Raw genomic sequence first — 14,991 nt, 5'->3', positions numbered from 1 at the left:
TTAATTTCTCCTTTCCCTAGTTTGTTATACTCCTATTGAATAATGGAGCAAAGAAGAAGAAAATTTATTATACTCTTGTTGAATAGTGGAGTAAAGAAGAAGAAAAATTAACTACATGATTTTTTTCTTCTTTTTTTTTGGATAATTTGGGTAAAATTTATGAGTGTTTATATTATGAAAGAAGTTATAAACGTAATTTGTGCATCATATGAAACAATGCTATTGACATTACCAATAGCATTCACTTTCCCCTGTTTATTGGCTGTGCTTAACTTGTTCCTTCCTTGTTTGTCTATTTCCCCAACTTTTTTTCCTTAAAAAATCGAAACCAATCGAATCACGACTATTATTGTAATCCTAGATTTTTTTTTAAAAAAAATAATTTCAAATTCAAATACTATAATTTGAAGGAAATATGTTATCATATAAATTAATAATTATCTAGTATAAAAACGAAATCCATATGACATGTCCATATAGCTTGTGTAAAATACGTTCTTAGCATTGTTTGCTTCTTTTTAAAATTAATTTTAACTTAGATCTCGTCTTTGACTTTTTGTAATGCGAAAAGAAATCCTAATTGGTATTGTTGTTTTGCGACAGAAAATTATTCAACGTCAATATCATCTACTTCTTTGTTTGAAATTATAAAGCAGTTAACTATTAAAAAATCTTCTTAAAAGAAAAGTATTATTCAAATAAAACATAACAGATTCCAACTCAAGGTATATAAATACTATAAACGTCATCATATTTTTCTAAAATAACAAATATTTTTATAAATTAATAATTTATTTATTTATCGAATAATTAATATTCGTTAAATTTTAATAAATTATTTCATGGTCCCAGAGCTATTAATTTATCGAGATTTTATTATATTTGTTATATGGGAAACAATGCAATTTATAACAATATATTGTTGCAATAGTGGATTAACGAAATTTCTATCAATTCTCTTTTCATAAATAACAACCATGTGATCTCGATGACATTAACCATGTAAATGTTAACGGCACGTGATTATAGTTTTTACCATCCCGCCATGGCGCCACAATTTGCGAAACGTAAATCCATATAACGGTGCATTTAATATTTCCAGTCGATGGCTATCGATATTTTCAAAACTAGTCAAGCGTTACAGAGAAGAAAGACAAAAAACCACAAAACCAATTAGATGCAATGGGCTCAAATAGAAGCTAAACACAACTTCATTATTCATTTACAAATCCCAACCGTTAGGTTAACGTAATTAAAATCTAACGGCTGAGCATGACAACGACAAAAAAGAGGGGTATGGAGCTGGATCCTGGAGTAAAAAAGAAGAAAAATTAACTATTGTATATGATTTAAAAAAAAAAAACATTTTGTGACAATTTGAATACTATTTTTGTTAAGTTAGATTGTGCATCAAAAATAAAATAAGGTTAAAATTTATGGGTATCCATATGAAAGGAGTGATAAATTCGTGATGGCTTCACCTATAAAGACGCCAATCGATATTGCCAATTTGTGAGGTGAGATACAAGCCTTTGATGAAATTCAACAAGCTTTTATTGCCTTCTTCGACAACGTCAATAATCGAAAAAGAGCGAAATGAAATCCTAAGAATTAAAATCTTAAAAAGTAAAAAACTTATTATTTTTTTCCATAAATTGATTTCACTTCATTGTTAATTGAAGACTATGACAAGTTAAATAAATTAATCACCATCGTAAGTAAATATTAATACCTCTAAGTTAATGAATTCATAACTTAATAACACTACATTTTCACCAAAATTAATATGTCTTACAAATTCATCTTTTGTAAGCTGGGGCCAATGATCCTTTTTCAAATGATTACATGTTTGGTTCGCTAATTAATTAATAAAGTGAATTAAAAACAAGTAGACCCCCGCATCAATAATTTTGCAAACAAAGCAATCCGACCATCCCCTTTTTTTCTCTTTGTATCACTGTTATTCTGATTCCATATTCTTGCAATGCCATTCCTTATGTTTTCTTTTTGAATGCGTCCTAAAAAGACTTGCAATATGGACCATTTATTTATTACGAGATTTATTGGAGTGAGTTGTTTTGTTTGTCATTATCAAATAATATATTTGAGAGCTGTTCATTTTTCTATATATAAAACTGAAATTATTATAATTGTGTAGAAGAGTTTGAGGGTCACTGGGAGGATTTGCTCATTAATGGTTGGTGAAGTAAACCGACCAGGTGAATTTATCAAAAGCACTTTATTATATCATCGTCATACATATACAATATCTCCGAATCCTATAACCAAAAAAAAAAAGAAAGAAACAATATCCCACAATGCCAAGAAAATATCAGAGACAAAAGGCAAACTAAGCAAACCAGAGCATGTGCTTGTGATGCCACGATCAAGAATGCTGCTACCATAACTAGAAATCTCTTCTAAAACAAGATTATCATCATCCGAAATTTTGAATTTTGCATGTAAGGCACTATAAATCAACAACTCAAAGAAAAAAGAAGAATTTAAACCAATTAAAAGGATAGCCATCAGGCATAATTTCAGATGAAGAAAAACAAATCAACCAAGGTTCTATCTGCCTGAGTTCCCGGAAGCATTCGGCCGCTTCTGCCTGAACTATAGATCCCACAAAATTTTGGTTGTTTGCTGTAGTTGTGTGGGGGTAATGAATTAGAAAAGGAAAAAGAACATCTACACCCCCAAGATTTGGGGAAATGGTCACCAACACCCCTAAGTTTTCAAGGAGGGACACCATGACCTTCTTTTGGCGATTATATCCCTTATCTGATCTCTATTATTCTAAAAACCTGACTTTAAAATTTTTAGCAAATACAAATACCATATAAATAATATAATCTATGCAGTAGACTAAAAATATTAAAATATTTAATATTTCAATATGTAATTTATTATATTATTTTAATAATATATTTTTTTTATTGTAAAGATTTTAAATAAATATTTGCATAAAATACGTTCTACAATTAAAAACATTCTCACATACTAATATTGTTAAAATTATTATTTTACATAATATTCAATATAATTTAAATTTTTAATACATTTATTTTAATATTATGATTCTACTTATCATAAAATTTACTTTAATATAGTAAAATATATGTAATAGATTAAAAAATATTAAAATATTTTTCAAATATTGAAATTATTTTAAAATGTACGTATTATTACATTTATTTTAATATCATATTTCTATTTATTGTAAAATATTAGAGTTAATTCTTTTGAGATAATAGAGATAAAGGGTATAATCATCAAAAGGGAGTCTTGGTGTCCATCTTTGAAAACATAGGGGTGTTGATGATCATTTTTTCAAACTTTAGGGGTGTAGATGTCCTTTTTCCATTAGAAAAAGAAACTTATAGAGAGAGAAATATAAGAATTTAATTAGATTTATTTTGTCTTTTAATATAATTAGAGAACGATTTTAAAAGGATTACACAGATCTGCCAACAGTTATAACTCTGGCTTGGAGTTGAGGGCATTACACATATCCATTCACTTATGGGTCTAAGAAAACTCTTAACATTTCTTAAGAACATATGGGCCTTTACACTTAAGTACAGCTAATTAAGACTAGGTTTGGGCGAATGGGCTTTTACAATCTTAAATGGTAAAAAAGATGATGTAAATTATAAAATTAAATTTAAATTTTGAAGTATAATAAGTTTGATTCAATTTTGTATTTGGAGTAATATAATAATATTTTTATTTAAAGATCAATTACTCAATTCTACATATCTTTGATTTTAATTGTAACGTGCACATATTTAAATCTTAAAATTTATAATAAGTATAAATAATTCTTACAAGAATATAAATGTTAAATAATCATATTTCAGATTTTTTTTATTTATAAAAAAAAAGATGTCACTTACATTCAGACATCAAAAAAGAGAAAACAAACATGCCATTTAGACATATGCAATTCAAATCTATTCAGATTTTAGCTAAATTCAGACTCACTAAGATTTTAGATTAAAAAACAAACGCTACCTTACATCATGAATTCATAATTCATAATTAAGTTTATTCAAATGTTTTTATACAATTATTTTATTAGTTCAATATAAATATATATTCCAATATTCACATTAATAGTTAAAATCAAATAACATAACAAAATAACTCTACATTTAAATATTGATTTACAGGCATCAAACAAGGGATTGGATAAAAATTTGTAAAAATAATCCAGTCGTACAAAGTAATGATATTGCCATGCATGTGCCTCCGTTTTCCAAATTCTGTCAGATTATACAGCGGATTCTTCGGGATTTGTATTTTGACTTTTTATTAAATAATAAATTTTATTAGTTTCTTTGGAAAAAAATTTGTAAAAATAATCCAGTCGTACAAAGTAATGATATTGCAATGCATGTACCTCCATTTTCTAGATTCTATCAGATTATATAGCGGATTCTTCGGGATTTGTATTTAACTTTTTATTAAAAGTGACTATGTTTTCTAGATTTTGTCCGATTATACAGCGGATTCTTCGGGATTTGTATTTGACTTTTTATTAAATAATAAACTTTATTTAGTTTCTTTAAAACCATCACATTGTTTCTTATAAATACTGACATGTACTCTATCCTTCATGTACATATCACATAAGGTCTCATTTCCAAGTTGTAAACTTTAGAAATACTCTTCTCACAATGATATTTCTGTCAAAATCTTCAACGAAAGTTGTTAAAAGAGGAAGAAAATGTGGAGAAACATCAGAAATAGGAACATCGGAAGGCGAAGACCAAGAAGATGATGATGATCATAAAGAAAGTTTAACCTTATCGAATCAGCGATTTACTAGAAATTATTCGAGGTGAGAAATATAAATTTCAAATTAACTTCATATTGCAACTTCTCCTGTAATTAACAACTATATATTCATGAAGACCGTGTATATGAATCACTCTCCATATTCAGTAGCATCAGATTTAACATTCTACGATTTAGCTAAAGGCACTATTTTTCCACTCTTATCAGACATGCAGCCATGCAGGGCGAAACTGAGCAAGCCTCGTCAGTGCCGCCATTTGCTCTTAAGACGAGATTCAAACAGATAAATGGGGTAATTTAGCTTATGTCTTTGCTTAATAATATAATTTCATTCTCAATTATTTACTCACCTTCAGGTAATTAATTAATTGAGCCATGATCTGTTATTTACACTGCTTTAGCTTCGTGAACACTGATCAAAATATAATTGCATGTTCCCTGCAGGCGCTGTCAGCTAGTTCTGCTGCGACCGATGGATTGCATGTCCATAAAGAAGTTGTGGTATCTTATTGCTGTCTATTATTATAAACCTCACCCACCGATATTCATTTAACTTAACATGGAGGGGTGCCTATCAAGATGCCCTGATTTTTAAAGTAAATATATTTGAAAAAATAGTAAGTTGTGGGGTGGTGCAAAAAGCCTGAATCAATTTCTTAGGTTCATACCACTTACAGGGCTTAAACTTGAGTGACTAGCCAAAGAAAGCTGATTGAAAACACTCGGTCAAGTCCTGGCCAAGATCTAATACAATTTCATCAAACAATTGTTGAGTAAAATTATCTTTAACTTCCAAATCATAATTGAAAGTCCTTACGAAACACTTTTTAATTGCCGAACCAGTCCTAAATTGAGCCTTAATATGGGAATTAGTTGTGCAATTGTGTCATAGTTAAAATAAACCCTATTGTCGGTATATGTACAATCACCTCTGATTAGATTATTCATCTATTTGTTGTTGTTAGTATAGGTGAGGTCTGATGCATTGGAAGCAGCAGCACACGATGTGTTTCCATGTCGTAAACAAGCATTCATATGGGCAGCTTCACCTGAGGAAACAATGCCGGAATGCCCAGAACCAATGCACGTCTGACATTATTTTGTCTCTTTAGCAGGTTTTTTTTTTTTTTTTCTCTGCAATATTTTTTTAAAATAGTTTTTTTCTCATAAGTCAGAAAACTGTTTAAGGTACAAAAAATTTACCAGCAGATTTATATTTTATAAAAGTGAGCAAATATCAAGGATAAAGATATTGAAACAATCATTGGAGGAGTAAATGTTTATGTTTGTGTCTGTATTTATTTTCATGTCAAGTCCCATGTCTATCCTTTGGTGGATTAGATGCTTCTATATTTGCTTGTCTGTCCAAATTTAAGATTTAACTTATTGTGCTGTGACACATCAAATTCAATCCATTGGTTCCTTGTTTGTTGATGAAGATATACATATAGGTCATGCTTGGTCCCTTGTTATATCTGTTTCATTACGCCCAATCAAACAAAGGACAAAACAGAAAAAAAGGGAAGGGAAAAAAGAAAAAAAAAAGCTCTCTAATAATGTTATCATGATTTTCATCAGTAACACGGACAATTTTTAATTTGGTATGAAATACTACAATCTATTACCTTGTGAGAAAAAGTTTTTGCAGAAACGATACAATTGTGATTAGAAAATTTGATTGATTGACAAAAATTAAGTCAACATATATTTATGTATTGATTAATTGATAATTAATCTTTGCATTTGTTGATTAACACACATGAAGACAATCAATTAATCGTTTTGATTTATTATTTTGTTTATGTCATTATTTGATTTTTCCAATTCTATGAATCCACTTAATTAGTCATGCATGATCATCACGTAATTAAATAAATAAAAGCATCAAATAATTCAATCAACCAATTAAAAAATTATTCATTACAACATAAGCAGAAAGCTGCTTCAAAGTGCACACATTATTATTATTATTCTCTCCAACAATATCATAAAAAAGAATATAATTGGTTTGCATATCAAAAAAGATAAAAAAGACAAAGATCGATGATGAAAGAAATATGAAATCATGATCAATTAAATTAAGTAATTGTACTCTCCTTATTTTAATTTTCGCTTTCAGCACCAGGATTACTAAGAGCCTTGATGGCTATGGCCACTGTATTTTTAGAAGCAATTTTCAAGTTCAAATTGACATGTTTCAGGTTCGCGTTCTCGGTGTTGTATGCGTCAGCGCGAGAAACGCTCAGGTCGGCTTCATCAGCTGCCGTTTTTGCGACGTCAAAATCGCCAACCTTAGCTGGTTCAATTGCTTTGTCGCAAGCTTCTACGACTTTATTGTATTCTTCAATGGAAGCCATGAGCACGCTCTGTTCATAGTTGTCTTTACTAATTTCATGCGCTTTAGAATAGTCTTTCCTAGCTTGAATAACGCATTCCTTCAGTACAGTTATTGCTGCGCCGAGGATTTCATTTTGGTTTAATTTCAACATCGGGTTTTAAAGAGAGTTTCGCGCTGACTGAGGCCACACAGTTGGCTCCGAATGGAACGTCGCTACAGGTTTGGTCAACCAGAAGATGATAATTGTAAACGTTCTATACTATTGACAATAATAATGCCACAGCAAGGTTGCCAAGATGAACTTCATTTTGATGTATAAGAGGAAAGAAAATGTAAGCATTGATTGATATATTGATAGATAGATGCTTGTAACGAATGAGAGCTAACAAGGGGTGAGTGAGCTTTATAAAGGACTTGATTTGAAACGACTCGCCTCGAACTCCATGCGGGTCCATTTGATATCGTCTAACTTGACTGATAATAATTTAATTCTACCAAAAATTCGGTAATTATTTCCCTTATAAATATAACAATCCCAAAATTGCAAATTTATACAAGCACTCCTAACATAGTTTAATATATAAGCAGTTCCATCAATCAACCTTCTCAACCAAAATACCAAATAACACCCAAACATCTCCAATATCAAAATATTATAATATATCTGATTTCAATATATATTAAACATCCATAATCATCAAATCATAATACAATTATACATTCCAAAATGAGATGATCAAAATGCATAATACCATCTATTTCTCCTGGTGCCATCACATGAACAAAAATTCAAAATAACTACAGTCGGTCGGTCGATTGGTGTACCTGCATCCTTCTACGGGGGGAAAAATATAATAAAATAATGTTAATATAAAAATTAGTAAGCTCAGTGAGTGGATAACATCTTTTGAAAATAACTTACTTTAAAGATGATCATATTTTTTCGACATACCAACTTTACTAATCTATAAGTAAGCACATAGTTAAATTATTCAAACTTTAAATCAAACAATTGTCAGTGAAGAATACATTATACTGTACGTAATACACATGAAAATCATATCAAAAGATAACATAGAATACTTTATTCTTAAACTGTCACTAAACAAGTAAATGATCTTGTCGTACCTGGACCGCATATGGGCAGTGCAATGACATACTATGCGGGCATTGTCATGCCTGCAGCTACAAAGGATAGATCAATGAAGTATCTCATGTATATCATCATATCTCATCATACTACATGCATAAAATAGTCCTTAAAGGACAAAAGCACCCAAGCTTCTATGTGCACTTAGACAGACCCAAAAGCCTCTATCTTATCTGTATCTTAAATCTTTTTTTGTTATCATACAGCATGCATAAGCCTCCAAAGGGCAAAAGCGCTAAAAACCACAACCTATTAACCTCTCTATGTGTTCAGAGGGGTCCCAAAGGGCTCTCATCTTATCTGTATCATTGTAACTAAATGGAGAAGGTCTTGTCTCATGATTTTTAATAACAAATTTTTATACACATAAATAACACATTTTTAATCGTACATTAAGTCTTCTTTTCTTTCCATTAACATTAAATTTACTTTTCTTTTCTTCAAAGTACCATTATGCATTACTCAAAATCGATAGGGAAAACCAATAATCATAAAATTTTGAATAATGTACCAATACGTAAATCAAATTTATTCTAGAAATCATTAAATTAGAGCATTAAAATCTTATTTTTCAAATATGGTTTACTACACTCTAAAATCATAATAAAATATGAAAATGGGTTTGCATATTTCACTCATAGTGACAATACTTAAACTCGACTATTGTTCATATCAACGGCTTGGTTCTCATTCGCAGTTTCTCCTAATCAAGGAAACAACATAATTACTTTTCATAAATGTGAAATACGACTAACCACACGCAATGTAGTTCAAAACGAACATCTATCCACAACATATAACGCTTGTGTCCATAAAATTACCAAAATACCCCTACATTCATAAAAAATAAATGTCAATTAGACATGAATAAAATTATCCTACACCATTTTTTTTGGTAGTCCTCTTTCTTTAAAAGAATTTCATCGATTAACATTTATTTTTTATGCATCAAATATCTAACATATTATTTTCTTGTAAGAATAATATATTAATTCTTGTTAGGCTTATAACATTCAAGAATATTCATGTGTTGCTTTCATTGATGTAAAACGTAAACAAACAAATCAATGCTTTATTGTATCTTAGATGCATATTTGCTTAATCCATATGCATAACTCAATCAATGGGAGCAAATAACGTATTAAGGAAAGCGATATTTATAACGTCCTTTGAAGTAAACATTAATTTACTACAGTTTATACATTTTTATTATATTAGATTTGTACCATTTTTACCGCCATTTTCTATAACCATAAATATATGTCCCCCACATAATTATCGCGTCTTAGAAATTTATAAATACCAGTAATATCATTATTCAATCATTAGAGTTTCTATTTGATTGATAACATATTAATTGTGTTATTATTTTATGAAATATATATATGTAATAAATAAGTCGAATTTACTATATTCGGCTAAAATTTTATTATAAATTATTTTTACACGACATTAATATAACATGATTGTTAAAATTATCATTGTGATTATAAAATATTGTAGTATACTTTTAAGTCTTCATTTTAGCATGAAAATTAATTCAATAAATAAAGTAATTATTATGACTTTGAAGACTTGTAAAGCGAAGGTCCGTAGTAGATACATTCCATTTTCCTCTTTATTCAGCATTTACCAGACATTGGATTAATGTTGCTTGGCCCTACAAATATCAACGTGCAATTTTATATTTATTGAATCTGGTAACAAGTGGTGGTGGTTGGTGATTGGTAAATTGCTAAATTATTAATGGGTGGTGGGCTCTGTTTTTATTTTCCCTTTCCTGGAATAAACAACAAGTGGAAGACTTGTTACCTGCATTTTGCTTGACCCTTCACAGTTTCTGTTCAATTTTCTCATTTTGCTTTTCAAAACTCAAAATTCTGCTTCTTTCTTTGCCCCAAAAAAAAAAAAAAAAAAGAGAGAAGAGAGAAAAAAAAATGTCAATCATCGGAGAGGCAATCCTTAAGGCGTCCGTTGATTTGCTGGTCAATAAGTTAGCTTCAGAGGGGATTCTGTTTTTTGCACGCCAAGAGCAAATCAAGGCCGATCTGATGAAGTGGGCGAATATGTTGGAGATGATCAAGGCGGTGCTTGATGATGCTGAGGAGAAGAAGACGACTAATCAGTTTGTGAAGAAGTGGCTTGGCAAGCTTCAGGACTTGGCTTATGATGTTGAAGACTTGTTGGATGAGTTTCAAACTGAGGCTTTACGGAGGAAGTTGCTGCTTGGAAATGGAGATCCAGCTGCTGCTCAGGATCAACCCAGTAGCAGTCGTACAAGAACAAGTAAGTTTCGGAAGCTCATTCCTACTTGCTGCACCACTTTTACTCCACAATCGATTCAGTTCGATTACGCCATGATGTCCAAAATCAAAGAGATCAACGACCGATTTCAAGATATTGTGACACAGAAAGACTCGCTGGGTTTGAACGTAAGTTCAGCTGGAGGGTCCAAAAAAGCCAGTCAAAGGCTAGAGACAACCTCTTTGGTGAATGAAGCCAAGGTCTCTGGCAGGGAAACAGAAAAGAAGGAAATTGTTGAATTGTTGTTGAAGGATGATTCAAGAAATGATGGTGGATTCTCTGTTATTCCTATTATAGGTATGGGCGGGCTGGGTAAAACCACTCTTGCTCAGCTTGTCTATAATGATAAGCAGGTGGAGGATCATTTTGATCTCAAGGCATGGACTTGCGTCTCTGATGATTTTGATGTTTTCAGGCTTACAAAATCAATCCTAATTTCCATTGCTGCTGACCAGAATGTGGATAATCAGGACTTAAATTTGCTTCAAGAGAAATTGAAGAAACACCTGTTTGGAAAGAAGTTTTTGCTAGTTTTGGACGACGTGTGGAATGAGGATTACACTGATTGGGTCGACCTCAGCCTTCCATTTGAAGCTGGCGCACAGGGAAGTAAGATTGTTGTCACTACTCGCAATCAAGAGGTTGCAAAAATCATGAGCCCGGATCAAGCTTATGAATTGAAAAACTTGTCAACTGAGGATTGTCTGTCTGTGTTTGCTCAGCACTCTTTGGGAACGAGAGATTTCAGTTCTCATAAGTCATTGGAGGACATTGGCAAGAAGATAGTGATAAAATGCAATGGCTTGCCCTTGGCAGCAAAAGCACTGGGAGGACTTTTACGTGGAAAACATGACAGACGTGAGTGGGAAGATGTGCTTAGTAGCAAGATATGGGAATTACCACAAGAGAGATGTCGCATTATACCAGCCCTTGCAGTGAGCTATTATTATCTTCCTCCAACTTTGAAACAATGCTTTGCATACTGCTCATTGTTACCAAAGGATTACGAATTTGAAGAGGAGGAGATAATTTTATTATGGTGTGCTTCGGGTTTCTTGGATCACGGAGAGAGCGGGAATCCTAGTGAAGATCTAGGTCGAAAGTTCTTTCAAGAGCTACGTGCAAGATCTTTTTTCCAGCAATCAAGCAGCAGTAGATCACGATTTGTGATGCATGACCTCGTCAACGACCTTGCTCAATGGGCTGCTGGGGAAATGTACTTCAGAATGGAGTATATCTCAGAGGTTAACAAGCAGCAAAGTTTTTCAAGAAATCTTCGTCATCTATCATATATTTGTGGAGAATGTGACGGCGTTAAAAGGTTTGAGAAATTGTATGATATCCAACATTTGCGAAATTTTTTACCACTGATGTTGTCAAATAGTGCGCGTGGATACTTGGCTCATAGCATTCTTCCTAAGTTGTTCAAACTCCAAAGCTTAAGGGTCTTCTCTCTGCGTGGATATCGCATCTCCGAGCTGCCGGATTCAGTTGGTGATTTGAGGTATTTAAGGTACCTCAACCTGTCTGGAACTGAGATTAAAACTCTGCCTGAATCAGTCAGCAAGCTTTACAATTTGCACACCCTTCTGTTGGAGGGCTGTAAGCTACTGAAGAAGTTGTGTGCAGACATGGGAAACCTCACCAAATTGCATCATCTCAATAATTCAAATACAGATTCGTTGGAGGAAATGCCACTAGGAATTGGTAAGCTGACTTGTCTTCAGACGTTGTGTAATTTTGCTGTGGGAAAAGACAATGGTTCTGGGTTACGAGAGCTAAAGTCATTGATCCATCTTCAGGGGACACTTAAAATTTCAAAATTAGAGAATGTAAAAGACATTGGTGATGCAAAGGAGGCTCGGTTGGATGGAAAGAAGAATCTGAAAGAATTATCGCTTAATTGGACTTGCAGTACCGATGGTTCATCTTCAAGGGAGGCAGAAACTGAAATGGGCGTGCTTGACATGCTAAAACCTCATACAAATCTGGAGCAATTTTGTATCAAAGGCTATGGAGGTATGAAATTTCCAACTTGGTTGGGAGATTCCTCATTCTCAAATTTGGTGACCCTAAAATTTGAAAATTGTGACATGTGTACTGCCCTGCCGTCAGTCGGCCAACTACCCTCTCTAAAGCATCTTGCAGTACGTAGAATGAGCAGAGTAAGGAGTTTGGGTTCGGAGTTCTATGGGAATGACGCTCCAATTCCATTTCCATGCTTGGAGACTCTTCGTTTTGAAGACATGCAAGAGTGGGAAGACTGGATTCCTCATGGATCTAGTCAAGGAGTTGAACGGTTTCCTAAATTGAGAGAGCTTCACATTTTAAGCTGTTCTAAGCTGCAAGGAACATTTCCAGAACACCTTCCCGCATTGGAGATACTTGTAATTGAAGGATGTGAAGAATTGCTAGTTTCAGTTGCAAGTCTTCCAGCTCTTTGCAAATTTGAAATTGGTGGATGTAAAAAGGTTGTGTGGAGAAGTGCAACTGATCATCTCGGGTCACAGAATTCGGTGGTTTGTCGAGAAACATCAAATCAAGTGTTTCTTGCAGGGCCATTGAAGCCGCAACTACCAAAATTGGAAGAATTGGAGATAGAAAATATGAAAGAGCAGACATATATATGGACGAGTCATAACGAATTACTGCAAGACATTTGCTCTCTCAAAAGCCTGACGATTGACAGCTGTCCCAAACTTCAATCCTTGGTGGCGGAGGAAGAGAAAGACCAACAACAGCAGCTCTGCGAGTTGTCATGCAGACTTGAATATCTAGAATTGAGAGATTGCGAAGGCCTTGTGAAGCTGCCACAATCATCGCTCAGCCTCAGTTCCTTGAGAGAGATAGAAATCTACAAGTGCAGTTCCCTTGTTTCCTTTCCTGAGGTTGCTCTGCCTTCCAAGTTGAAGAAAATTAAGATTATGCATTGTGATGCACTGAAATCGTTACCAGAGGCATGGATGTGCGACACCAATTCGTCTCTCGAGATCTTGAATATTGAGGACTGCCATTCGTTGACATATATTGCTGCTGTCCAGCTACCATCGAGCCTTAAGGGGTTGACGATCTGGTGTTGCGATAATATAAGGACTTTGACAGTGGAAGAGGGCATCCAGTGTAGCAGCAGCAGCGGAAGGTACACCTCATCTCTTCTCGAGGAGTTGTTTGTTTTCAATTGTCCATCACTGACATGTATATTTTCAAAAAACGAGTTACCTGCCACGCTTGAGTCCCTTGAAGTTGGCAATCTACCTCCGTCTCTTAAGTCCCTTTTAGTTTGGCGATGTTCAAAGCTGGAGTCAATAGCAGAAAGGTTGGACAACAACACATCTCTTGAAACAATCAGTATTATTAATTGTGAAAATCTGAAGATTTTACCGAGTGGTTTACATAATCTCCGGCTGCTTCAAGAGATTACAATTGAGTTGTGTGGAAATCTAGTGTCCTTTCCCGAAGGGGGATTGCCTTGTGCGAAACTCACTAAGCTGCGGATATATGATTGTAAGAGACTAGAGGCCTTACCCAAGGGATTGCATAATCTGAGCACTCTTCAATACTTAACAATAGGAATAGGAGGTGAGCTTCCAAGCCTTGAAGAAGATGGCCTTCCCACCAACCTTCGGTCACTTTGTATTTGGGGTAATATGGAGATTTGGAAGTCAATGATTGAGCGGGGCCGGGGATTTCACAGATTCTTCTCTCTGCAAGAACTCACAATCAAAGGATGTGATGACGACATGGTGTCATTTGCACTAGAGGACAAAAGATTAGGGACCGCGCTTCCTCTTCCTGCCTCTCTAACATCTCTGTCGATTGAAGCTTTTCCAAATCTGGAACGCCTATCTTCTTCAATTGTTGATCTTCAAAACCTCACTCGTTTATATCTCAAGGATTGTCCCAAGCTCAAATACTTTCCGGAGAAGGGCCTGCCTTCCTCACTTTTGCAATTATGGATCTATGGATGTTCGTTGATAGCAGAGAAGTGCAGAAAGGATGGAGGACAATATTGGGACTTGTTAACCCATATACCTCTTGTTGAAATAGATAACAAATGGATTTTTGATGATTGATCAGGGGACGATTGAATTATTTTATTGTTAGCATTGTAATTATTTTTTTAAATCGGGTGTCTTTGTGTATGTAATTTTTTTAAATCGGGTGTTGTTTCTGTTGGTTTTTATTAATAAAAACCAAGCTCATTAATTCTTTTACTATTGTAGGACTTTATAAAAAGTACTTTATTGTTATTACCATTATTTCGTCTACATATAATCTAAATTGTAAATTGTTAATATGCTTGACTATTTTAAATGTTTAATATTTAAAAATTATTTACATTTTATGTATGCGCCGTGTGTCTATTGTTATACAGCGTCCGCTTATATATATATAT

At 33.3% G+C, this 14,991-nt stretch overlaps 1 protein-coding gene and 1 long non-coding RNA gene across 8 annotated transcripts in view; one reads left to right on the top strand and one right to left on the bottom strand.

The window, feature by feature from the left end:
- Positions 1-14,991, top strand: part of LOC127902564 (putative disease resistance RPP13-like protein 1) — a 121,153-nt gene that overhangs the window by 13,328 nt on the left and 92,834 nt on the right. The window contains exon 2 of one of the 7 annotated variants that reach the window (XM_052442022.1): positions 10,893-12,708. In XM_052442022.1, the coding sequence (XP_052297982.1) occupies positions 10,893-12,708 (1,816 nt within the window). Of the gene's footprint in view, positions 1-10,072; positions 14,855-14,991 lie in introns of those variants that run through there. The other 6 variants (XM_052442026.1, XM_052442027.1, XM_052442024.1 and 3 more) reach the window with 6 other exon arrangements.
- On the bottom strand, positions 13,192-14,125 carry LOC127902575 (uncharacterized). The gene is made up of 2 exons (XR_008054991.1): positions 13,977-14,125; positions 13,192-13,891 (listed from the first exon to the last, which is right to left on the bottom strand). It is a non-coding gene; the product is annotated as an uncharacterized LOC127902575 (long non-coding RNA).

Source organism: Citrus sinensis, chromosome 5 (genome assembly GCF_022201045.2).
Source record: "Citrus sinensis cultivar Valencia sweet orange chromosome 5, DVS_A1.0, whole genome shotgun sequence".
Taxonomy (NCBI): domain Eukaryota; kingdom Viridiplantae; phylum Streptophyta; class Magnoliopsida; order Sapindales; family Rutaceae; genus Citrus; species Citrus sinensis.
This window is presented reverse-complemented; position numbering and strand designations above follow the sequence as displayed.